The sequence below is a fragment of the Carassius carassius genome, chromosome 19, assembly GCF_963082965.1.
Source record: "Carassius carassius chromosome 19, fCarCar2.1, whole genome shotgun sequence".
NCBI lineage: Eukaryota > Metazoa > Chordata > Actinopteri > Cypriniformes > Cyprinidae > Carassius > Carassius carassius.
Window position 1 is genome coordinate 21,265,876 of NC_081773.1, and position 25,823 is coordinate 21,291,698.

Genomic DNA, 25,823 nt, shown 5'->3' on the forward strand with positions numbered 1-25,823 from the left:
AATGAATTTGACTTGCAGAAATGTAAACATTAACTTTAATATCCTGCAGAGAATGTGTGACTTGTCTTAATACTTTATTGAACTCTTTACAATAATAAAAGCACATTGTTAAGAAGCACTTCTATAGAAATAATACAAGCATGATTTGTTGAAAACATTTAGCTGGACTAAAGCCTAAAGGTTTAGAACAAACGAGGCAAACAAATATTTACAAATACATATAAATACATAATAATTAAGAAACACTTCTCACACAGACAGTAAAATGTCAGAGTCTAATAACTGCATTATTTCATATCAATGTGACCATCAAACACATAAGGCAAGTTGACAGAGCTCCATGAGAAATAAGCCATACATGAAGTCAAGCTGAAATCACTTTGGTGAATCTCTGGAATGTCTTATTGGCCAATTCTGTGCATAAAAATATTTAAATATTTATCAACTTAGTGCATATTCAATATCTCAAGTGTACCGGTTTGGTTCCAGAGTAGTGTAGTTGCTTAAAACCTACAGTGCAGCTACATAGGTTTCAGAAAGCTGGTTGTGCATTGATGTCAGACTGAACAATAGACTGGACCAGCACAATCTGTCTTGCTAAACAGATCCTTGTCCTGCTGGCTTACTGTCTGGTATCCAGCGGCTGTACACTCTCAAGCCTTGGTTAGCTGACCCAGGAGAGCAGGATTGGTCCACGTCCTGTTCTACACACTAGCAGATGGTAGCCTTACTTGTGTTGTGTGGTGGTGGCTGTCATTCAAAATCATCCACGTATTCGTATTCATCCAGGTCACAGTGAGGGTTGGGGATCTCAAAGAGATGTCTCTTCTCATTCCCCAGGTCAAAAGCACATGTAATGTGATCAATTGGGTGTAGAACATTGTCATAGCTGAAAAGAAACCAAAAATAAATTGTACATTGAATTAAAATGACCAAATGTACTTTGCCCAGCCCTTTCAGTCTGAATGTTTTGCGACAGTCTAATCCAATAATATCATTCATAATACTTGGGAAGAGCAGTTCATACCTTTATAATGGAATTTATAACATACACAGTACTGTACTTTGATTGGATGCTTAAAAACGTAATGAAAATTGGAGAGACGCGTTTCCTACACGTAGGAAAAAAAAAAACTTCTAGTACCAACTGGAGGGCAAAAGAGTTGACATGTAAATGTATGCCACTGACATGTAAATGTATGCCATTGAAAAGACACAGTTTGCTGAAACTGTAAAACGTAATTTAATACATTACGTGATGGATCTACACAGTGACCAGGTGAAGCCACGAGGCAAAGAATTGGGGGAGAACAGAACAGAAGGAACTTCAATCCTGTATCTACAGTGTCTTACCCATTTCAACTCTACTCAATCCTGCCATTAGAAGTCTATGCTGATCCTAAACGCATCACATAATACCTCATCAGCCCTCTGATCACTGATTTAGTGCAGTGACACTGGAGCAAATTATGTTTGATGTTATTAAAACTGCTGCATGAGGTTAAGTCCTGTTATGTTTTAGAGAGGCTGCTCGCAGCTGAAGTTCAGTGTTGTTAGTTCATCTATGATGCTGCACAGTGATAATACTGTGGTCTGTGGGAAGTACAACTGAGAAGTACAGTCTTACCAATTGTTGTACGGCTCGTTCGCAGTTTCCTCAGCTACCAAGTTATCATATTCCTCTGCAGCATATCTCTCCCAGTCAGAAATCTCCTGTCCCACCGTCTCAGCATCCTATAAAATGACAAATGCAGAACAGCAATAGTATCAAATCATCAAAGTGACCAAAATAAGCATAAAATGATATAAATCATGTTATTCTTTACCCTTGCAGCCAGTAAGGGGTCCCTCTGTTCGTGGTCTAGGTACTTCTCAACGTTGAAGAAGGTGTCAAAGAAAATATGGGAAAGTTTACATCTCTTCAAGTCCCTGAGAGAGATTTTTCCTGACAAAAAAAAGCAAACACATTGCAAGCCTTTTTACAGTTTTGCAACAGTTTTGTAGGATGTGTGACTACTTCAGAATGATAGCAGACGAGCATGCATAGTCTAGGAAATTCAATCCAAGTTATTCATCATTTCAAACAATACCTGGGATTTCTGGCTTAACCATATCTAACATTTGGCACAGGCAGTCCTCGAAAGGCAGTGGCTCAATGGCCAAGGCCTCAAGCTTCTGAGACTGCTCCTGGTAGAAGTACTCCAGCTCATACATGGACAGAACTCCATCCCCATCCAGATCCATACAGCGAAACCAGTACTCGATGCTACACAATCAACAAGAATAAAAATCAGATTATATAAATAAAACCGATTATGTAAACAACACTGTTAAAATATGAAACAAGATATTCATTCAAAGTTGGTTTAACTGTTTTTATAGCCTTCAGCTTTTTCATGTTAATGTGCACTTTTTTTTGGGAAATTGTTTTATCAGATCAAATCAAAAAGAATTGATAGATTCATTATCAAGAAAGTTGATAGTTGCGGTCCTATCATTAATAATAATAATAATAATAATTTAAAAAAACATTTTAGAACATCTATAAGCAATAATAATAAAGAAAAAAATAAACAGATGAAGGAAGATGATTTCAGTTACCTGGTCTCTGTCTTTTTGTCTTCCTCAGATATGAGGAACCACACGAAGTCGGCGTAGCTCAGTCTGCCCTCTTTGTGAACTTTTCTGTCCCTGGGCATCAGAGTATAATTAACCACTCATAAAAGCACTCATAAAATCTATAATGCAACATGACATGCAAGCTTTCAAAAATTGGAGAGAAACAAAAGAATGTCTGAAAAATGAGAGTTGGTACCTGGTTACAGCTCCTGAGAATAATCTCTCAGTCATTCGGTGGGATATGGCTGTCAAAGTGAACAAAGATCACATCACAGTCTTCTCCTTTATTCATAGAAAATTCTTAAACTTGGTAATAATTTGCAGTCAAAGGTTGTAAATATTGTAAATTGCAAGCACAAGACATAGTGATTTAATATCCCTATTTTATCATTTTAAAGACACAATGATAATTGACCCTGCCTGAAAGGAGATAAAATGATTAGAGTGCCAGACATGCCGTCATGCTAGAGGAAACTGATGTTAAAACTTCACCGCACTTCATTCAATTTCTATTCTACAGTCAAGTGCTGCTGGAGGGGATATTTAACGTCACCTCTAGCAATAAGCAGCCAATCGATAGACAGCATGTCAGAAGAGTGTGATGGTCTTAAGGGCGCAGCGGGTGGATGGGTACCTTGATCATTATGTCGCATCAGGTCTCTCTGGTCTATGTACAAGTCATGATCCGTGTCCAGCTCCCAGAACTTACAGTAGATCACATAGAAATGTTCATAAGAGAAGAACTCTGTCAACTGGTTAATCTCTTCCTCTTCTTCAAGAAGTGCCACATTCTGTTGGGAAACATTTTCACCATTACACAACGGAAAAGTGTAGTCACCTAAATTGTAGATTGGCCAGCCTGACTTTAGAAAAATCAGCAGTAGAAATTCCAAAACAAAATCATATTACTTAAAACAATAATAATCTTTTTATTTAATTTACCTGTAGAAAACTACTTCTTCTGAGTTCTGAACATGTTATTTTTCCAGTCCATGAGCGGTTTACATTATAAAATATCCTTTGGACTACCTGTTGGCAGAAAAAGCACCTTGTTGAACATCAGGTTGATTGAAGCAATTCAACAAGGCTTTGCTGATTTGAACTGTCCAGACTTATGGTGCACCAAAATAATAAAAGTGTATATATACACAGTCTGTTCAGGTTATTTGAGGTTTTAGTTAATGGTGCAAATCCATGCTTAATATACAAAAAGCATTTGAATTACTAGAAAAATACACAATTGGAAGTATTCCTTACAGTGGTAATGTAGCGTGAGTGAAAGTCTGAAGCCTCCTTTAGAAATGCCAGACCTGTATGTGAATCCACTACATCCTTAAAAAAAAAAAAGGTATAAAAATGATTCACACACCAATATAACATCAAAGTCAGCATATAATAACTGACATGGCTTACAAGAGAAGAAAAAAACCCCAGCAGTTAACAATTTGTGTGCAAAGAGGCTCTGGATTAGATTACAGAGAAAAGGCGAATCATTTTAGTCTGTCCACTTGCACAGGCTAATGCGTTGGTACAAGATGTGTGGAAATGTTAAAGGTATTAAACTTCTAAGAACAAAAGGGGTGATTTTAAGGCCAAGTCCAGTTTTCAGCTTGTGCATCAGTTTCAGCCAGTCTCACTCTCTGCATACATATGGCCTGCTGGCTTTTCCATCTAGTGCATTCTACAGCAGAGAAACAAAGATTTTACTCATGCATATTTCATTGTCAAATACTGGTATATATGCGTAAAAGGCGATAAATTACGATATCTTATTTTGGGGGAGGTGTGGCACTCTTTGACCCTTTCCCATGTGAAATTAAACAATAGAAAAACACATAAATCACTGCTGTAAAGGAGCAGACGGGAACAGGCCAATCTACTCCATAACAATACTTTTTTCATTCATCAAAACGGTCAAAGCAATTGTTAAAGCTACACAATACAAATTAAAGTGCGGACGCCAGAATACATCTCCTCCAGTGTGAACGGCCAATCCTGCCAGTGAATATAAATGACATGTCCATCACTGAACTCAAAGAATACACTTCTGCACACAATTATTTCATAACGTTAAGCTTCACGTTTAGAATTTTTAAAGTACATAAAAAAAAGGAATGAGAGGAAATAATATTGTTAAAATCATCAATGCTCGGTGCATTTTGACCTGTGTGTGTCTGTGTTCTCAGTGGTAGGTCTCTATTCCAGAACTCTGTACCTGCAGGAATGGAATAAAGTCCTCTTGTTCCAAATAATTGCAGCCAGGCTTGGCCAGAAGGTGAAGAAATTTGGATGCGTCATCATGACAGGTCTGAAGCACTCTGTGGGGAGGGAACAGATGGTTTCAGGCTCCCTCTCACCCTTTCAAAGAGCAATATGGTCTCCAAAACCCTTCACTTCAAATATATGTCTTCGGATTATTGCAATCTACAAATGAAGCTCCAGAGTTCACGCTCAGCCAGTTCTGACATGCATAGATGGAATAATGATTTAAAACAAGAGTTTTCAACCTTTACAGATTCATAGACAGCCCACCCAGATGCTCAGCCAGAAATTAATCTCATTATATTTACGAAAATGTATTTCTAGACGTGGTACATTAATGATATAGAAGGTATGTTTATAGGTATGTGTTTTTTTCATTAAATTATATTTCAAGGACATTCTAGTATATATCATTTGCTCTCTGCAGAATTTTCACACTCCCTCAATTAAAAACTTGAATGAGTATATACAAAACAGCCACACACAAAAATGCAGGGACACAGTATCATTGTAGAAAATAAGAATATCCCAAAATTGTACACAGAGCTCACTGCACTTCAGCTCTAAGGATATTCACACACTTGCAGCCACTGACCTCTTATCGATAATAATATGAGAGGGCACTGTGAAGAGAACTATTGTCTTACTTTCGCCACATTGCCACAAACTTGTGAACGGACACATATCCCCTCCTGTCTCCTCCGGCAGCATGGAACAATGGAGCTTTCCAATAGAGTGGGCACTCGCAGGCCTGCAGGGAGACAAAAGTGTCACACAGAAATAGATTGTTACTGCAACGTCAGGATGACAAAATAGATCAAGACGTAATGATTTCAAAATGACTGTTATATTTCTAATCTAAACAAATAAGTGCCAAACAGACCACAAAGTTTTGAGATCTGAATGTTACAGTTCAATTCAAAAATAAAAAGCAACACTATAACCTTTCTCTCTTAAACGGGCAATTGAGCTCAATCAGAGGTTTCTGTTAAGTGCTTGGACATTATGACTACATCTTTCACATGTGCTGTAGAAACTATAAATGGGGCTAATTAGCAATGATTATGTTTATACATCATTTTGTTTAAATTTCTAAATCCCATCGTTTACCTAGACAGGTTCTATTCAGGATAAGTAATTTAACATATAAACAGTGGTGATATTTTTCCACTGGCTACAGGAAAAGTAAAACCTTCAAACTTGTAAACAGTTATACGTTAGTTACACAAAATGAACAATTTGCCAAATGGATAAAGGTGGCACGTTACAAACCACACTTACCTTGGCGACTAGACCCATGTCTTTTAAAGTGACTCTTTCATCAGGAAATTGAGAAAATATTTTTTCTATCTTGGAAATAAGATTGTCTATGTTGATATTGGCCTGGGGCTGTCCTCGAGGGAAGTAGAACTTTGGAATGCTTTCACTTAAAGCTGGTGTAACGGGCTCCTCTTTCTTAGCCTGCGCCTGCTGCAAAAGACAGAAATAATAACCATTAGCCACAGGACTCATCGTGGGAGAGATGTAAGGTTGCTCTGAAAATTTCACCTCAATCAGCATTTCACAGTGATGGCTTAATTAAGTCGCCACAGAGTGCGTAAAACACAGTTTAAAACAACTTTGACACTCTTGGGGGTGACTTTAAGGAGAAATCTTGCAATATTTTTAGGATTTTTGTTCCATGTGATGACATGAAGGATAAGAAAATGTAACGTGGATAATGGTTTGAAACATGAGCTGTGACTCATTCATGACAACTAAATACAAAATAGGGTAAGCCCTTTTCATTTAGCATTTTAAACTGGTTTTCCTTGAGCTTTGTTACACTTCCTTAATCTCTCAAGAGATTTATAATTGATTTTGTTTTTAAGTCTAGTACATAAACAACTATGACTTTTGGCTGAGTCTGGATGAAGTTAAACAGGAATCTCTCTACAGTGTGATAACCAGTGCTAAGCTTTTGTCCATGTCAAATCTATTTGCTCTCATGTTATGAAAAGAACAGTTTTAAACAGTTACAAAACAGATAACAACTTGTGATGGACTGCAGGTTCAGACCTGCAAACATTACTGTTGGAAACGGATTAACTTGGAATGGTAAACAACATCAGAAATAAACTATTGGACTGGTTATACATTTGACAATCAGGTATTTAGTAACACTGACTAAAAAAAACTATAAATTTAAAGCATTTCTAAAGAGTTTATGAAAAGAACAACAATAGGAGGCAAACGTGGATGTTGACAAAGCATTGCCTGAAATGTTCAAGAATTAAAATTTTTTTTTTTTAAATTTGCAGATCAGGTTTTATTACCCAGAGTTGGGTGGATGAAAGCTCTATGAAGAGCAACATTTAAAAATATTGTTGGGGATTTTGAGAAAACGTGACAAGTGTGCACAACAACAGTAGAATGGCATTATTAAATGACAAAAAGTCCTTCATGCCCAAATGTTTTGTGAACACTTGTGGTTAAATTCCTCTTATTACTGATTTTACAAAGGCTCAGCTTCCCACAGTAACTTAAAACCTCAACTATTTGAGTGTCAGGCTGCAGCTGTGAAGATCTTGACCCCCTAGAACTTCCACACAGGGAAAAAAACTCCATCAAAGCACACTCTCTAGAATAGGCAACATTACACTGAACAAGATCCATTTGACTTTTCTGTATTAGACACATGGACATGTAGGCTCCAGCCAACCTGACCTTCTGTGCTGCCGTTTTATCCTGAGAGATGTAAATATTTTAGGTGGCAAATATTTGGTTACTGTGATATGGAAGCAGATATTCATAACCTTCACTGTCATGCTTCATTTAGACATAAAAAAAAAGAGAAAAGGATCACATTTGTGATCCCAGTTTTAATATGTAATTTATTGCAAATTCATTATTAACAAAACTCTAAGACTACCTTCACATTACACTGAATTTATTTGATTAACTCAGCATTGCAAAACATTACATGAAATGCATAAACATTTCATATTATAGAAAGCAACAGTGAATGGCCAATTATTAAGCAGCCTTGGTTCCCAACATATTTCACAACTATTTACTCAAAATGGGATTTAAAAAAACTTCTTCAGTAAATATCATGAACAAAATCATGAACAAAACAAACCAGCTCCAAGATTTTTTTCATAACATTTTAAAGAAAGCAAAAATAGCTAATAGCAATTTGGTCAAATTAAAACAAAAATCATTCCAACATTACAAGACCATTTAAATAAATTATTTTCAACTACACAATGACGTTACTGAAAAGTGTCATTAAGAATCATTAAGTTTATAAAAAGAATAATGCTTTTTGTAGTTTAATGAATCACACAAGGCCATACTGAAAATTAAATGGTCATTAACTGTGCATCTGTATCCCCTCTCAGTAAACACCAGCTTCAGAAATGGTTTACATGTCCCAAAAAAAAAAAAAAAAAAAATTGTGGTAATTTTGATAATTTACTTATTGCTTCAGTCTCTTGTGATAGATTAGCTATTTTACTACCTCATCTCTAGAGACATCCATAACGTATGTTTAGCAGTAGTCCACTGCTACTCATCAATAACAGCACAAAAAGCAGATAAAAATTTGCTTTCAAATACACTCATTTTTAGGACCCTGCATGGAAGTTTGGAAGCCTAACACACTTGGAGAGTCTTTCTCTGAAGTGGTATGCAGGGGATTCTACTCAGTCTAACCCACTGTGAGAGATGAATGCGTTTAATCTTGCCTTCTCCAGTCAGTGTCAGCCATGTCTATAAAAGGGAATGACCATCATCAACTCCAGCACAGGGCAGACAGAGCCTCCTGCTCAACCCTAAACATTTGGATGCTCTTTAAACTGCCAATAATCCTCTCTAGCCGCTCATTTAAAAAATAAATAAATAAAAACCTACAATTGCACAACTATAACCACACAGCTAATGGACACTAACATCACATCCCCACTCTGACTGACAGCAATAGCATTAAGCAAACAAGATTGGTCTGATGGCTTCACACAGAACATACAAGAAAACCTGCCTGTCCTTGCTGGAAGGCTTTGAGCCTCTTCTTAAAGCGAGAGGGTAGCACAAAGTCGCAGCCCCGCGCCAGCAGTGCTAGCTCCTTTCTTAGGTCAGGGTCCTGCCGTAAAGAGATCTCCTTCATTCTCATGCTGCTGTCAGCTAATGGAGCCAGTGTGGCAGACAGTACGCACTCCAGGGTCAGGATAATCTCGCTCAGTGACTGTCCCACCACAGAACACTCCTCTGCCTGTCTTTATCAGAGCACCAGCTCTCTTAAACGAATGGCAGCTGCTCGCTTCAGCCGTGTAGTAGCCTGAATCACAGCCCAGCCTGTTGCTCCATACATCCAATAGTGGCTGGCAGAGGTCAGACAGTCCTTTCCTGAAAAAAGTCACTGGGGAGATAAGGCAAGTGTTTTTGTGTGTGTGTGTGTGGGGGGGGGGGGGGGGTTTGGTGACAATCGGAGGGGGTGTGGATCTGCCCTTTTCAGTGTGCATTCCACTGCTCTCACAGAGGTTATGTAAAGAGACAAACCTGCTCACTTGGAAGCCTGTGATTCTGTATCCAGGAGATACAGCAGCTAAAAACAACACAGATTAACTGCAATAGGATGCAATGTTCTGATAGATCAGTATTCTTCAAATATACACAAGTATCTGAAGATTAATCAGCTATTAAAAAACAGACCACCGCCCCCCAAAATGAAAATCATCATTTAGTTTCCCTCAAGTTGTTTTTTTATTTGATATGATTGGAGCTGAATGCATTTTGCATCTGAAACATGCAGTATTAACCAATCATCTGCATGGGGTGACTGAGATATGCATGATTTTAGAGGAACAGTACAGAGCTCAGATCACTAAACATGGGCCTGTTCGAAATCAGAGTTGCTATAGGGGAATTAAAACATCTCAAACAATAATTTACTTTATACCTATTTTGCCAAATTCAAATGCACAATATGTTTAGATTAGGGCTGATAATTTAACGCATTATATTAATTATGGAGAAAAATAATGTGTTAAAATTAACGCATTTGATGCATTTGCTCCACCCCAGACCTATGTGGATCATCTGCCATTTCATACAGTCGATTGATGACTAATAAGAGGCAGGGCAACAACTTACTGCATGATGGAGCCTAGAAAATATCCCTAAAATTAAAGATATGGGGCTGAGATTGTGTCTCATATTTACATCACAAAGTTAAGAAATATCACACGAGAAGTAGACTAAGTGCAATATCACACTAGTGCAAATGTGATACACATCTTATACAACAGTTCATTAAGAAGTTGATATTGTGTTATTTTAGACACAATGTTGTCTGTTTTGCTCAATTTTGCCAACCAGAAGATAATGACAAAGCATAACTGTTAATCTCCGAGCAACCCACAGCGGCATTTCATTTCTTCATTTCATTTCATTTCTTAAAGTTCATGTTTTGAACAAATTTTGTGAACCATTTGGCGCATTGAACTATTGGCAAATGCCGTGGCTTTGAAGTGGCGCTGTACAGACCGATCGGTGTATGACATCAAAGTACCACGAGAGCAATTCAAAAGCACAAGGAATCGTCTTGCGGTACTTTGATGTCACACACTGGTCGGCTTCAAGTCGAACAAGCCTAATGATTCAATGAACCATTCATAAAGAACCATTTACTTCACTACTGAATGAATCAACCATTTGAACAAATCAAATGAAATGACTCGATGACTTAAGACATTTACCACCACTTACTGGCAGTTTTAGTTTATTATTTAGAGTATCATTTCATTAAAGAAATGATTTCATATTTTCCTAGTAATAATACAATTAAGAAAATAAATTCAAAACTCAAATCCTGAGGTAATCCTCATCACATCTTCTTGAATTAGGTCTTATTCCTCTCATCGCGAAGCAAACAGTAAAATAAAAAAAACTTGAACAACAGTCTCGCTTTCGCGTTCTCTTGTTTTCTGTATGGGCATTTACAAGCTGCGAGCTTCAAGTGAAACATTATAATCTCAATAGCGCATTCAGCGCGTGGGCATGGTCACATTAGAGATAATGAAGGGAGACGTGAAAGACTGGAGATCACGTTGTTTTCATATGGATTACTTTATCACAGAATATCTGTTTTCAGTAGCTTGTTTAGTTTAAAATAGACATGTCAAGCTTTCTATAGATATATCTCTCATGTCTCTTCGTTGAGTATTCACTGAGTTACAGTTAATTTTAATGACGCGTTTCTAAATGAAGATCACCGCAGACCAAGGCTGCAGACAGCACACCTTGTTTGTTATCTTTATTTTATAAATGCACAAAGTTTTGTTATGGCTGTATACAAATAAAAGTAGACCCTTTACAGAGTTGATTGATGTATTGTTCTCTTATCTGTACGATCAAAACTTAAAGTGTAATTTGTTATCAGGAGAAAAGGGTTAAACCAGAGGGTTAAACCTAAATGAGTTTCTTTCTTCGGAACATAAATGCTATTTTGAGGAACGTGGAAAACCAAACAGTTGCTGGTCCACAGTGACTTCCATAGTATTTTTTGCTAATATCAAGTTTAATGTGGACCAATGTGGTTACCCACATTCTTCAAAATATCTTCCTTTTGTGTTCAGAACAAGAAAGAAATTAATACAGGTTTGGGACAACGTGACTGAGTAAATAGTGACAAATCTAAATTTCTAAAATCTATCTCTTGACAGTAATGACAGGAGGCTGCATGTTTAATAGGATTACTGTCACGTATATGAAGGAGGCGCCAGAACTGATAGAATGTGCGCTGTAGCACGATACTAAAATTTTTCATCAAAAGCAGATCGTGGAGATATTTTTATCGCCCACGATCAAAAATCGTCATATCACAAACCTCTATAACAACGCTACACCTACCAAGGCATGTCCTGAGAGCCACAATGAATATAGATTAACATGGCTGTCTAAACCAAAGAAATAAAAGCAATCTATCTGTACTAGTGCTGGGCGGTTTGAACAAAAATTTATATTATGTTTTTTTTCTAAATTATGCCGGTTTATGATGGTTTTTTTCCATGCATAATCAGGTGCACAATGCATTTTCTGCTGGTTGATATTCCAAGACGTGCTTTTAGCCCAACAGCACTAGCATAAAATGGTTGTTTGGTCGACGTTGGATTTTTGGAAACCAAAAAACCAAAATACAGACCCAGCTCCTCTTTTTGTTCTACTAGTTCTGCAGCATCCATCTTCCCATACTCCATCTGCAGTGCATATGCAGTCCACAACATGGACTCCTTGTGCTTTCACACAGGACGCGTTTGCAGTCCGCTACTGATCAATGTTCATTTTTCCCGCGAACAATGCACTTTCACTATACTTCAGCGCCTGCAGCACAGCAAAAATAGACTACGTAAACGATCGCTGCACTTCTGTAGATGCACCGCTCCTCGAGAGCACTGACGGACCGCAACCTCGTGCAGTATGAACGCTGGAATCCGTTAACATGGGTGCATAAAAAATATATGCAATGATATATAATATAAGCACTGCAGACGGAGTACGTGTGAAACAGGCGTTATAACGTAACAAGACCACTGCTGTGCTTACCCTCACCACGCCTCGCAGTCGCTGCTTAGAAGTGCAACATTGCAAAGGGTCTGTCAGAAACAGTGTCGCGCAGCATAACGCTAGTTTCGAACGTTGAGTAATTAAATGTATTGGTATGGCGGTATATTAAAAATTAATATTGTAACAAAAATTTACACCGGTTTTCGGTATGAACCGGTTTACCACCCAGCACTAATCTGTACCATATTGTATTGCATAACATCATACTTTTTCAATTGCATCACATGGCATTGAACTGCATTGTGTTAAATCGAATCAAAACCGGATCGCACTGCAGAGTAATAGGGGTCAATCATACTGCATTCAGTAGCTGCCTAACATGTATTTTTTTATACACTGTATTGTTGGCTATGCATCAAGATGCCTATTTTTTATCAGGCTCAGTTATGGAGATTAGTGATGTAACGATTACCGGTTTGAAAATAAATCATGATAAAGCTCCTCACAATTAGTATTACCTTTTTAACTTAATTATCATAAATAAATCAATAAATACTGTCCAGCATATAGCACAGTTTTCAGTAAGTCTCAGGTAGGGCTGTCGCGGTTAAGAAATTTCCCCTGCGGTTATTATGGGTGGCTCAATAGCGCGATATGCGGTATTACCGCCGTTTTTTTTTTTTTTTTTTACATACATAATTTATCCTGATTTTGCTGCATACAAAGCTCTATCGTTGAGTTATGTAGCATATATTGTTGCTTTTTTTAACTGACAGAGACGTTTTAAAACATTTTTATTTATTGTTAAATGCCAAACAGCAACAAGAACATGCGTTTTCCAATATTTTTTTTTTTTTTTTAAGAAATCAAGTTCTAACATGTATTACATGTATGTGCGCGCGACTGGACAGCAGCGGAAATCTAGACTGATTATAGCGTCACCACCGGCCCACCAGGACAGTGGATTCGCGCTGGAGTCGATGCACTCCTCATGCAGATAGCGTGTGTGAGCTTGTTATCTGCTCACGCTCTCTTGGGTATGGGCACTGATGCTGAGGTTGTCCGTGACTTCAGCAGGTATGCCTGTTACTTTCACGGCTGTATTTTACAGATTTCGCAAAGGCTTCAGCTACTCCTAACTGTCGGCCGGTCTCAGCTGTTCTGTTTGATGTTGCTCCGCGATCTGATGCTTGAGGGGGCAGCTGCGCTGGATAACAGGGGACACTCTAAAACGCTTAACATGGCTTAATGTACTAAGACAGTGATATTAACAGACCAAACTCACTAAAAATCATACTAATAAAGTATACTATCTATAAAAAATCAGATGATCCCTGAATATGAATGCAAGTCGTTTAATAACACGTTAAGCCTTATGATGGTTTTCTATGAGAGGAAAAGGCTTAACGTGTTATTAAACGCGTTGAATTCATATTCAGGGATAATCTGATTTTTTGTAGATAATATACTTTATTAATATGATGTTTAGTGAGTTTGGTCTGTTAATATCACTGTATTGGTACATTAAACCACATTAAGCGTTTGTCCCGTTAAGCGTTTTAGAATGTCCCGATGACCTCAAATTAGATGTATTGCAGTGTCACAGGAACCTTTTTGCAGCACATTTTGCATATCGGCTCATCTATATTCGGTGGCTCGTCCTTTTCATTGGGTTGAAAGCCAAAATGTTCCCAAACTGGCAACGTGACATTAGGTTTTGGGACGAGATCGAGCGCCTCCCATCGTTTCAGCCGGCCTATTCAAAACTAACGAAGCACCATAAAGCTACAACGGCTCAGAGAAAATTACAGTCGTGACCATATTGTATCATTAATATAATTTATTTAACATTGAATGCACAGTGACAAATAGAAAAAAAAAAAAACAAGGCCACAGCCTCATAAAAAAAAAAAAAACCTGAACACTGCGGTTGCCGCGGTTTCTGCGGTTGCTATCTTTCCTCTGCGGTTTGCTTGTCAATAGCGCGGTATTACAATTTTGCGGTTATCGCGACAGCCCTAGTCTCAGGTGCACAGCACGCAGAGTAGTTTAGTTTTGAGTCAAAACAGGGCGGAAAAGCTGAGAGGATTTAAGAGAGTGCTAAGGGAATTATTCAAATAAATATATTAATTAATTATATGAATGTACCTCACAAAGTTCTCACTGTCTTCAGAAATGATTTGATGGCATTTTGTTTTCATCTTTGCTTCATGTAAAACCTAAAGCACAGTTCCCAATTTGTCAGACGTTTGTTCTATTCAAATGTAAGTGCCCTGTGAAGTGGACATCACAGGATATTCCACCATGAGTAGGGAGCAATAAACACCGTGTAGGGACCATGTCAATGGGAACACTGTTCAAGCACAGAGCTCACTTCTAATGAGCTGATTATCTTTATTAGGTGTGTTAAAGAGAGACAAAATGTGCAGAGCAGGGGGTCGCAAGGACTGGAATTGAGAACCGCTGACCTAAAGGAAGTGTTCTTAAAGGGTACAGAACATATACACAGTTTCACCTAATCTCATGTTAATCTTGAGTACCTATAAAGTAGTACTGCATCCTTCATATATCCAAAAAGTCTTTAGTTTTATCTAGAGGTCGACCGATATATCGGGCCGATATTTGTCATTTTTTAATATATCGGCATCGGCCGATATCCGTGTTTAGTAGCGCCGATTTAAAGTCAGGCACGTCGGCGGGCAGCCCCGTGTTATTGGTGCGGTGGAAAGTGCTGCTGCTGCCACAGCATGTGAAGCACCCCAAGCCAAAACTTTTGGAAGATTCAACAGCAGTCCTGGGAGATAAAGGTAGTCAGAGAATTTCACTCTGTAAATGGGGTGGAGAAGTTGGCAGCTCTAACAAACACTGCAGCGTGACGTTACTCCGCCCCGCTCACAGACAGCAGCGTGCTCCGAGAGACAGCTGTCCTGGAGCTGCCCAGAACCGTGAATCACATTTGTTCGGAAGCATGGTTTGATGCAGACAATAACCAGTTTTCCATCCAACTCATTTGTATTTAGGGATGTCAATATTCGATAATTTCCATGATCAATTGTTTAAATTAATGATCAATTAATTACTTTAATGCTGCAAAATGCGTCTGCAGCGGTATTATTATTATGTGCAAAAGCCACTTGGGAAAAAAGCTTTCTCACCCGAATTAAAGGGGTTTTAGTCTGAATAAAATGCTAGTAGCAGGACTGTAAAATGAATAGATGTGATTATGATCATTTGATAAAATGAAGAGAGCGCGCCATACATTGGAGATCATTTTACTTTGTTGACTGTTTCTCGTCAAGGAGACCGCTGAATGCGCTTCATTAAATGGTTTCGTGGTGCTCGTTGTTGTATTTTAAAACGCAACTGCAATGTTTTCAAATGACACTATAGTAGTGGTGCAACGGATCATCATTGATCAATATCTTCGGTTCGGCACACACGTGACCCACGGATTGATTTATGAAAAAAAAAAATTGCGCATGTTTAGTCCACACTCAGTGGTCATGGCTAGCGGAGGAACGAGGAGCTTGAACGGCCCGCGCATTTTGGATTCCCTGTCAGATATAATGATGAGGAAAGAGGTTAGAGTGAAAATATTGTGCCAGATCTTTATGGACAGGAGAAGAAAACAGTTGTGGATGAACTATCCCGAGCATCCTCTGTTGCACTCACGACAGACGGGTGGACGTCCAGGGGGACGGATGATAACTGCTCACTTCATCACAGCACACTGGAAAATGAGAAGTCGGGCTATTATGTTAAAAAGAAGATATGTGCACTTTAAGTTGATTTCATATATTTTAATTTAATAATTTAATGTTAATAAAAAAAGACAAAACGTATGTTTATTTGTCTTGGCCTTTTTTTTTTTTTTTGCTGATCCGAAAAATGATCCGATCCATACGAGGACGAGCGAGCGCGGGTTTGACTAGATGTATTTGGAGGTTATTGCTCACGTCTCGTTCTGCACATATCCAAATGTTTCCATATTCGCAATGTATCTGAATGTTAAACTATAATATTTTTTATTTATTTAGTGTAAACTAGACGATAAAGATCATCCTCTTCACATGAGCAAAAACGTCCTTGGCATCACAGCAGAGTGGACCGGTATACGGTCTATTTAAACTGACCAGTGTAACCTTTTAAATGTTTGGTGGACTGTACTTTATTTTAATAATGAACAGACTGCGATGTAAGTTTGAAATTAGAATGCACTTTAGATGTTCTGTGTCATTTATACCAAACACAAATGTTGCTGGTTGCTAGTTTGTTTGCAGCACTACTGTTATTTATTTTTTATATATTTATTTTTTTATATTTTTCAGATTTTTATTTTTAAAATTGTATTTATTTAAATGTATATTTAAGTTTACATTTATGTTCCAACAAACTTGAAAAATTCTACTTGATAAATGCTCTAAAACTTTTATGTAACTATTATGATTGATTTTTATTATTTATATTTATATTTATATATATATATATATATATATATATATAACCTGTTTTATATATTTAATACTTGGTCAGTTTATTGATTTTGTTTGGTTAACTTTGGATACATTTTTTATTTTAATACCGTGCAGTGCACAAAATAAAGATTCGAGAGATGGTTCAAGTCAGTGCTCAATAAATGATGATAAGTTTAGAAATGTTGTGCATCCACTTATTATTAGTGTGACATTTTTGCATGCAAATGAAGGGAAAACTTCAAGATATCGGCCCTAAAAATCGGCAGCACATATCGGCCATCGGCTGACCCTGACCTCTAAACATCGGCTATAGAAAAACCCATATCGGTCGATCTCTAGTTTTATCATATTTATAACATAAAAATACAGCTTTCCGATTATTTCAGGAAAAAGTCGAGCTCCTGGAGGCGTGCCATGAGCGGAGCTATAATACTGATGTTTCGTGTTGTTTCCATTAACATATTCACTTATGTGCGGATTTACAACAAAATACAGAAATCTGATGCAATTGTACTTACATGAATATGGTTTTTTATCACAGGGACGGCTCTGGTCAACGTGTGCGCGGGTGTGCTTTTCCGAGAGAAATGCTCATATAAGGAGTTCCGCTCTCATCTACGTCATTACATCCACCATCGAAAAAAAAACCCAGCCGAAACTTGTACCAACCCGGAAGTAAGATTTTCGGCACAGAATTTTTTAGTCATTCTTCTAAATTATTTTTTACAACTTTGGCCATGTTTAGCATGAGAATCCATCTCTTTAACACCACGAACAACTCTGAACACATGAAACACCATTGTACCCCCCCCCCCCCCAAATTGCAATGCTGTTTTGTCCACGGAGGTTACGAGAAACAGCTGTAATTCAGCTTTTCCATAAGCGCCACCTGCTGTCAGAGAGTGGATTTACCAAGACTTATATTTACATTCAGTCTGTGTGCAGCCTCTGTCAGGCCAAAAAAGGACCGAATTTGCATGCCCTGCTGTAAATTTTGAATACATACAGTCGGCATCTAGTCATAGTTGGGGGCGTGGTGAGGGCAGAGTCGGCGTGGGGGAAAACACAGCGAACATCGTGTATTTGAATGACAAAAATGCACATATTGAGCGCTCATTCCCAGAGACGCGTAGAACAATTGTAGTCTCTTTTAACTTTAATACTCACATACACTAGTCCATATCGATATTTGATTCATTGTACAGCTCTACTGTAGATGTATTAATTCAAAAATAGCCAAATTCCGTGACATTCTGCCAGTTCCATTTTTGACTGTATTCCGTGATTCCATCCATGTCGCTTTGCAAACACAGACGGGGTGAATTTATGAAAGTGTAAAAGTTCAGACACAAAACTACTGTATTGGAATCAGCCAGTTTGCTTGCAAAAAAATCGTTAACGGAATCAGGCATGAAAAATCGTGATCGGTGCATCCCTAAACAGAAGCAGTTCAAGTGCGAGAGTATACATTGTGCTGGTATAATTGTAGAGCCCTATGTTTCCCGAGATTAAATACACAGAATTTTTGAGGCGAAAAAAATCATTAGGCTTCTTTAAGAAAAAAATAAAAAAGTTGTTTCATGCGTTCAAACAATTAGACATGCTACAATAGAATTTGGTAACAATAAAAAAAAAAATGGTGAGAAAAATAAAACATTTCATAGGGCCCTAATCATTAATTTTGTTAAACTTTTATTAAATTGATTTGAAAATTTATAAGTTTCATAATTTTAATTAGACTTGCTTTGTGATTAATACATTTTAATTTAATTATTAAAAAGGAGTGGAGAAAATTTAAATGGAAAAAACTGAATCCAGAAAAATGAAATAACGGAATTTGGAAATAAATAAAATGGAATTTAGGAAAAAAAATGACTGATTTCATAGGGCCCTAATAGAGCGTGGTTACTGTTATTATTATTATTACTTTTATTATTACTATTACTAGTATGGTTTAGTACAGTTTTTTTTTTGTAAATAAAGGAAAAATTTTAGTTTTTGTTCAGTATGCATTTTAAAAACTATCAGTTAATTAATTGTTATCGGCCAGTGTGGTCCAACCTAGCTATCAGTATTGGCAAAATCTAATATCGGTCGACCTCTAGTAACAACAACAGTGATATTTTTGCTTAAGGTTGTCATACTGTCAAAATCTCATACTGGCCCTTGCCTACTACTATGGATGGGAATCACCAGAGGCCTCACAATAAGATATCACGATATATGTGTCACAATACAATAGTGATGCACCGAAATGAAAATTCTGCGCCGAAACCGAAAATTTAGGATGCACTTGGCCGAAAACCGAAACTGAAGCCGAAAATGGCTTATTTTAAAAACGTATATATATATTGCTTGGATTTAATGGATCTGAATTGAAAAATCACAATATAATAATCAAACTTTAATTAACAGTTACATAAAACAAAATATTTTTTACAATAAATATAAATAATAATTATTCTTCAAGTTTTATGTTCCATCAAATAAAAGTTTTTTAAAAATTGTGCAAAAAAAATCCACAATTTTGGAGATTTTTGCAGAACAAATGCTACATATTGCAACTTTGTTGTCCTCTCGTATAGGGCTGTCATTTTTGTGAAAAAAAAATCCTGTTCGATTTTTGAGACATAGGCAAAGTGTTCATTGAATCGTTAGTAAATTGCCTATATTTGGCGTTGATCCGTTTTTCAACGGCAAATATAGGCAAATCCACCGACAACTAAACAGGCATTAGGGCGAACGTAAAGAGGGCGCTTGAGACGCGCACAAGTCAGCAATGTGGACTGCCATAACATCAATGAAAAACATTACTGAAGGCTACATTGATATTATGCACTAATAGGCTCTGTGTGTGTGTGTGTGTGTGTGTGTGTGTCAGAACCTGCAGTTGCTGTGTGACGCGCGTTCGCTGCGAGCATATAGTGACGAGCTGGACGCGCTCCGAGAGAAGGCCGTTAAAATCGATTCCCTATTTTCGTTTTCGAAACTTGTGTTGGTTGGCCCGATCGATTGTGTGACAAGCTTTTGTGACAAGCTTTTTTTGATTGTGACAGCCCTTTGACATGCTTAATCTTTGATAGGCAGACGCGTGATAACAGCTCGACCGTGAGTGAAACCTAAGCGCTTGTGCACGGATGGGAGGGGCGGGTGACATTCATTTTCGGGTTTACGTTTTCGGCTGTTTTTTTTATTTCGGCCCGAAACCGATAATGCCATTTCGGCCGAAAATTGTCTGTTTACATTGTCTTTCAAGCAGCATACAGCGGTGTTGTGCATTTTGACAAGCTGATGGGAATAGGATTCTTAAAATGCATTCCAAATTCTGAATAATTTGTAACATATAGACGGTTTCATCGGACGCACGCGCCTGGACCTAAGTTAACTTCCGGTCTGTGTTGTGTATATCAGTCTGGCTGCAGTGCCTTCTACAAACGAAGTTAAAGTCAAGGTGATGAGTAAAATATGTTTGACCCACGCGGCAAACATATTTTGTTTGTTATCAAAAAATATCTACTCTAGAGGGACTTGGCTGTTGTTATTGGTTCTATTTGGAAGTCTACCGGAAGTTAAGTTAGGTCCGCAAAAGCGCGCATGCGCAGTAACGTTTGTTTATGTTGTTACCGTTGAAACCGTCTATAATTATTCACGGTATTTAGAAGTGCCCACGATAACAATATCGTGCATTTTAATTACCGTGATATATCGCATTATATTATCGAAAATTTTCGGCGGCCGAAATTTCGGTGCACCCCTACAATACAATATAATTGTGATTTTAAATATATTGTGATTAGGGACATGCCGGTATCAAATTTTCCTTTTAAATACAACAAAGCAATACAGAAAAATATATAATGTTAAGTTTTACACAGATTAAAGTTTAAAAGAACTATAACGACCAATAGGTATCACTTTACAATAAGACCTCATTTGTTAACCATTAACATTCACATTGAGCAATAGCTACATTTGCTACAGAAGTAATTCATCGATTAAAAAAAAATAGTTCATGTTAGCTCATTAAATAACACAGCCGCAACTTTAGATTTTAACAATGTGTTATTAAATATTGGAATACCTATGATTAATGAATGTTCAGAATTATTTTTCAGTGGCAGTTAATGTTAACTAGTAAATTAATGTTAACTTATGAAGCACTAATGGAAAGTGTGAATGAACAATAAAGAATCAAAACTCTAGGGCATGTTGTAAACCAGATTAAAACGAAAGAACAAAAAAAGGTTGAAAATAAATAGCCTATTAAGTCAAAATATTTAAGTATTGGTGCTGTGATGAACACCATAGCAATTCCACAAACTTGAATGGCTATTTAAATACATTTTAGAAAGTAGTGCAGCTGATTATTTATTATATTTTCCAAAGTAAAGGCTGCTTTTTTTTCTGCAGTTTAGTGCCATCTGCTGTCAGAGAGTGAATGTGCTTTCATTTAGCACGTCTCTCACGAGCTCCGCCGTGTGCTTCTCATGCGTGCTTGTTTACATTGTCTTTCAAGCAGCATACAGCGGTGTTGTGCATTTTGACAAGCTGATGGGAATAGGATTCTTAAAATGCATTCCAAATTCTGAATAATTTGTAACATATAGACGGTTTCATCGGACGCACGCGCCTGGACCTAAGTTAACTTCCGGTCTGTGTTGTGTATATCAGTCTGGCTGCAGTGCCTTCTACAAACGAAGTTAAAGTCAAGGTGATGAGTAGAATGAAGTTGGGGTCAGGTGGTTGTGCTGCGGGATGTGTTTCCCATACATTTATTTATTTTTGGAGACTCGCCACAATTTTAAAACTGATCGATTTTCAAAAAGGCTTCGTTGAATAAACATGAGTAACGTTACGTAATGCACGTTTAATAATAATAACTCCATACATTTATATGTTTAAATATCAAAACGAGGCACAGGTGTTTTTATATCGCTGTATTTCTGAAGGAAGACTTGCATGTGCCTGATAAAGCAGCGTGTAAGCGTACCAGCCCTGCTTTGTTTACAGCGGTTACTGGGGAAACCTCTATTTCTCACGCTTTATGTCTATGCTTTAAAACATCTCCTGCTGGCAAAGAATTAATCTGCATTTTCATGAAGTCCACCTGACCCACGCGGCAAACATATTTTGTTTGTTATCAAAAAATATCTACTCTAGAGGGACTTGGCTGTTGTTATTGGTTCTATTTGGAAGTCTACCGGAAGTTAAGTTAGGTCCGCAAAAGCGCGCATGCGCAGTAACGTTTGTTTATGTTGTTACCGTTGAAACCGTCTATAATTATTCACGGTATTTAGAAGTGCCCACGATAACAATATCGTGCATTTTAATTACCGTGATATATCGCATTACCGAATACCGGCACATGTCTAATTGTGATATTCTGTAATATATTGTAATTATTAGGGATGCACCGAATCCAGATTTTATGGGTTCGGCCGAATACCGAATCCACTGTTTAAGATTCGGCCGAATCCTAATACCGAATCCTACTCGCATCCTCATTCCATTAACACAGTAAAACACATTAATGAAGTAAACAACGTCCACAGAAGTGTATTTTTCATTTTATTTTAACTGTAAAAAATACAAATTAAATAAGATTAGCCAACATTATGCCAGGATGACCAGTGGGAAAAAACTATTTTGACAATTACCATAAGTCTATGCTTACCCAAGTACAAACCAAAACCTTTCAATAAATGTGCAACAATGCGAAGAAAAGTGTTATTCTTTTTTTTTTTTTTACCAGAATAGTAGGCAGTTTTCATTTATAACAGTAGGCTAGGCTACGATTAGAACAGTAGACAAATATTACGGAAAATATTACGGAAGATCACACACACATCTCCTGCGTCATAATTAAATTAATGTAAAACCTCTAACCTTTCACATGAAATGAGAGTTTCCTTTAAAAAAACAAGATGCTCTGCATTAACAGATGACAGCCGGTTGCGAGTGTGGGAACGAATGTCCCCAGCAGTACTGAAAAGTCTTTCACTTGGCACAGATGTTGGTGGCACACAGAGGTAGATCTTTGCCATTTTTGCCACCAGTGGAAATCGCTGCCGGTTTGTCTTGCCCACTGAAGAGGGTCCTCTCTAAGACGAATCAAAGGCTCACCGAGAAAAACGCTTATCTCCACGTCAGCGCCCAATGTGACTGGCTCTGTATTGCTACAGAACGGTCCTCATGTAAACACCATCACGTAATCAACGGCCGTGTGACGTCGACCAGCGTAGCGCAAGCCTAGGGTTCGGTGGAAAAAAAATCTAAAGTTCGGCCGAAACCAAATTCCATCAAAAAGCCCAGTATTCGGCCGAATCCGGATCCTGGATTAGGTGCATCCCTAGTAATTATGACCTTTTTCCAACTTCAAATAATGTCCCCAAAGGAAAACTTTGGCAACATCTGTTTTAACTAAAAAGAAACCTTTCTCAGTTTGATTATCTCACTTTAGTTTTATTGCTGCACGGTTCTGTGATCAGTAGTAAAACGGCCAGAGGATGCTCTTGCGCTGAAACTGCAAATATGCCCCGAAGAAGAAATCGCTGCATTTAATAAACAGAAAATTAAACTGCTTTCACTGATTCAAAGAGACTAATAAACACAACTTTGCCAATATAAGGTTTATCCGAGTTCTCATTATAATTCTTATAATAAAGTATACATTAATGGGATGCTAATCGACATGGCCTTTATCACTGCTTAGAATACTATGAAATATGATGCGTGCCTTATTCTGTGTAAGAAGCCACATCATCTCACAGAAGAATTCATTTAAAAAACTCAACTGATGTTATTAAATGTGAAGCTTTTCAATAACATGTGCTTTCAGATGGAACAGCATTTACTACACAGAGAATAGTTCACTAAGAATCACATTCATGAGAATCGCACTCGATTAATCATGCAGCCCTTGTGCAGACCCTTCAGCGATTTGGGAATTTGAAAGTAAATTACGATTCAATTTAAAATAAGTAAAGCACTTTTACATCTGATTTCAATGTGGACAAGACTTTCCTGATTATTTTCCATGATGCCACCAACTTTATTTACTAACCTGCATGCTGAAGGCGACTCAGCTGACATCACCAGAAAAAAAACCTCAACACCACCATCTAGTGGGCTGTAAAGAAATGGATTTTATTATTCTACCAAATAGTATAATAAAAGATCGATACTTTGCATCCGTGTATTGATACAGTATTGCCGCGGAAAATATTGCGATGCTATGCTTTATCGACTTTTTCCCCAACCCCTACCAACTACTGACAACAATATTTTCCAGGATAAACGCTATTACTGAGCTTAAATGTAGTTTAATTTCTATTATGGAATTTGCACCAGTCTCACACGGCACTTAACACAAAGGGGAAGACACCAGTTTACGTTACAGCATCCTCAAGTCGTAACTTGTCATACATAAGCTCTAAATTGCTGTTTAATGCAAAACAATATTTAAAAAAATGGTTGAATAAATTAATGAATCTTTTAATCATCTATATACCCATGGTAGACTTAATTTCTTTATAGCAAAACTACACAAAGCATTGTTGGGAGAGAAAAAACAAAAACATGTATTACTGCCTATGTTTTGTTTATTTTACTTTCCACGGCTACAGCTTCCAGCCATTCCGGGGCTTATTATAGATGACAAGTCTTAGTTAGTAGCACAGCGTAGAAGTACTGAATTCAAAGAATGATGGCTGAAGCAGTTGAGGACTATTAAAAGACCCAACATGCTCTGTTTAGGCAACCCCAAGAAACAAATGAGTCTTCAGTCCTTTAACAAACATCCGCTCCGAGACCGACTGCAATTACATCAATTCTTTATAACTGTGTTGATCCAAAGAAACTCAACCTCTGAGGCTGGGTGTTGTGCATCTGAAAATCCCTTCCTTATGCCCATTATTGCTTTGAAAACTAATTGGATTAATAAAAGCAGACTTTAGTGACAACTGATCTGCCATAAAAGTGAGTGAATATGCACGCCGAAGGCTTGGAGCCAGAGCATCTAACAAACAAAGTGGTGCAAAAATAAAGCCCTGCCTGGCTTAAATAAGTATTTTTAGATGTCAGATCATCAAGTCCACATTCTTCCACTCATTCCTGTAGAAACAGTTCCTGTTGTTGTCCAATGGCAGGATACTGCACACATTTGATAAGCCTAATTTTCTCACTAACTGCTTTTGAAGTCCTTGCTCATCAGTCCATTAATAAACAAGGAAAAAACAACAAAAGGGCCAAAGTAAACTTGCTGGTAATATTTTTGTTTTTCATTTGGATCTATTGGAAAGTTTTCTCCTGCACTTTCCTTTCCATTTGTCTCTGTGTTTGTGCTATACGGAAAACAACTCTCCACTGTCAGAGTAAGCTGGTACTAACAGAACGAGAAAAAGATCTGCCTGAACAAGAGGTGGCAGCTGTCCGCGCAGACTGTGCCAATTTCCAAACAAAGCTCTGTGTCCAGTCAGTAAAGCCAAGTGGTTGAAGAGAGGATGACCAGCAAGGCAAAAGTGAGGAGCACTAACAAACATGCTACAATTCAAGTGCTGGAGGGGAGAAAAATATAAACACTATGTGATAACCGTTCCAATAGGAGGCTGTAAGAGTTATAAACTCCTATCAAAAGTCAAACCAAACTTTCAAATAAAAGCTAGAAGTCAAAATCCCCTTGTAACTGCATATCATTTGAACATAATGAAAGTGGGAAGAACCAAAACGAGGCAGAAATGTGCTTCAGAAAGCACAAAACTTGATTAGAACTAACACTTCTGACAAAATGGATCCTTTTAATTACCCATACTTTTAAGGGAAGATACTAAACCGTAGGGATGGTACGTAAAGAAAGCATTTTGTGTTTTTACTTTGACTAAACGGGCTTTTTATGTATATTAAATGTTGAATATTAAAACTTAG

At 37.5% G+C, this 25,823-nt stretch overlaps 1 protein-coding gene across 3 annotated transcripts in view; it reads right to left on the reverse strand.

Moving 5' to 3' along the window:
* Positions 1–61: 61 nt before the first annotated feature.
* Positions 62–25,823, reverse strand: part of ppp2r3b (protein phosphatase 2, regulatory subunit B'', beta) — a 29,463-nt gene continuing 3,701 nt past the window's right edge. The window contains exons 1-13 of one of the 3 annotated variants that reach the window (XM_059500286.1): positions 8,903–9,222; positions 6,163–6,351; positions 5,529–5,632; positions 4,835–4,937; positions 3,877–3,951; positions 3,562–3,648; positions 3,254–3,410; positions 2,816–2,864; positions 2,602–2,691; positions 2,091–2,266; positions 1,827–1,945; positions 1,628–1,734; positions 62–889 (exon numbers count right to left, since the gene is read on the reverse strand). In XM_059500286.1, coding sequence (XP_059356269.1) covers positions 754–889; positions 1,628–1,734; positions 1,827–1,945; positions 2,091–2,266; positions 2,602–2,691; positions 2,816–2,864; positions 3,254–3,410; positions 3,562–3,648; positions 3,877–3,951; positions 4,835–4,937; positions 5,529–5,632; positions 6,163–6,351; positions 8,903–9,034 — 1,524 coding nt within the window. In that variant the 5' untranslated portion in view covers positions 9,035–9,222 and the 3' untranslated portion in view covers positions 62–753. Of the gene's footprint in view, positions 890–1,627; positions 1,735–1,826; positions 1,946–2,090; positions 2,267–2,601; positions 2,692–2,815; positions 2,865–3,253; positions 3,411–3,561; positions 3,649–3,876; positions 3,952–4,834; positions 4,938–5,528; positions 5,633–6,162; positions 6,352–8,902; positions 9,223–25,823 lie in introns of those variants that run through there. The other 2 variants (XM_059500285.1, XM_059500284.1) reach the window with 2 other exon arrangements.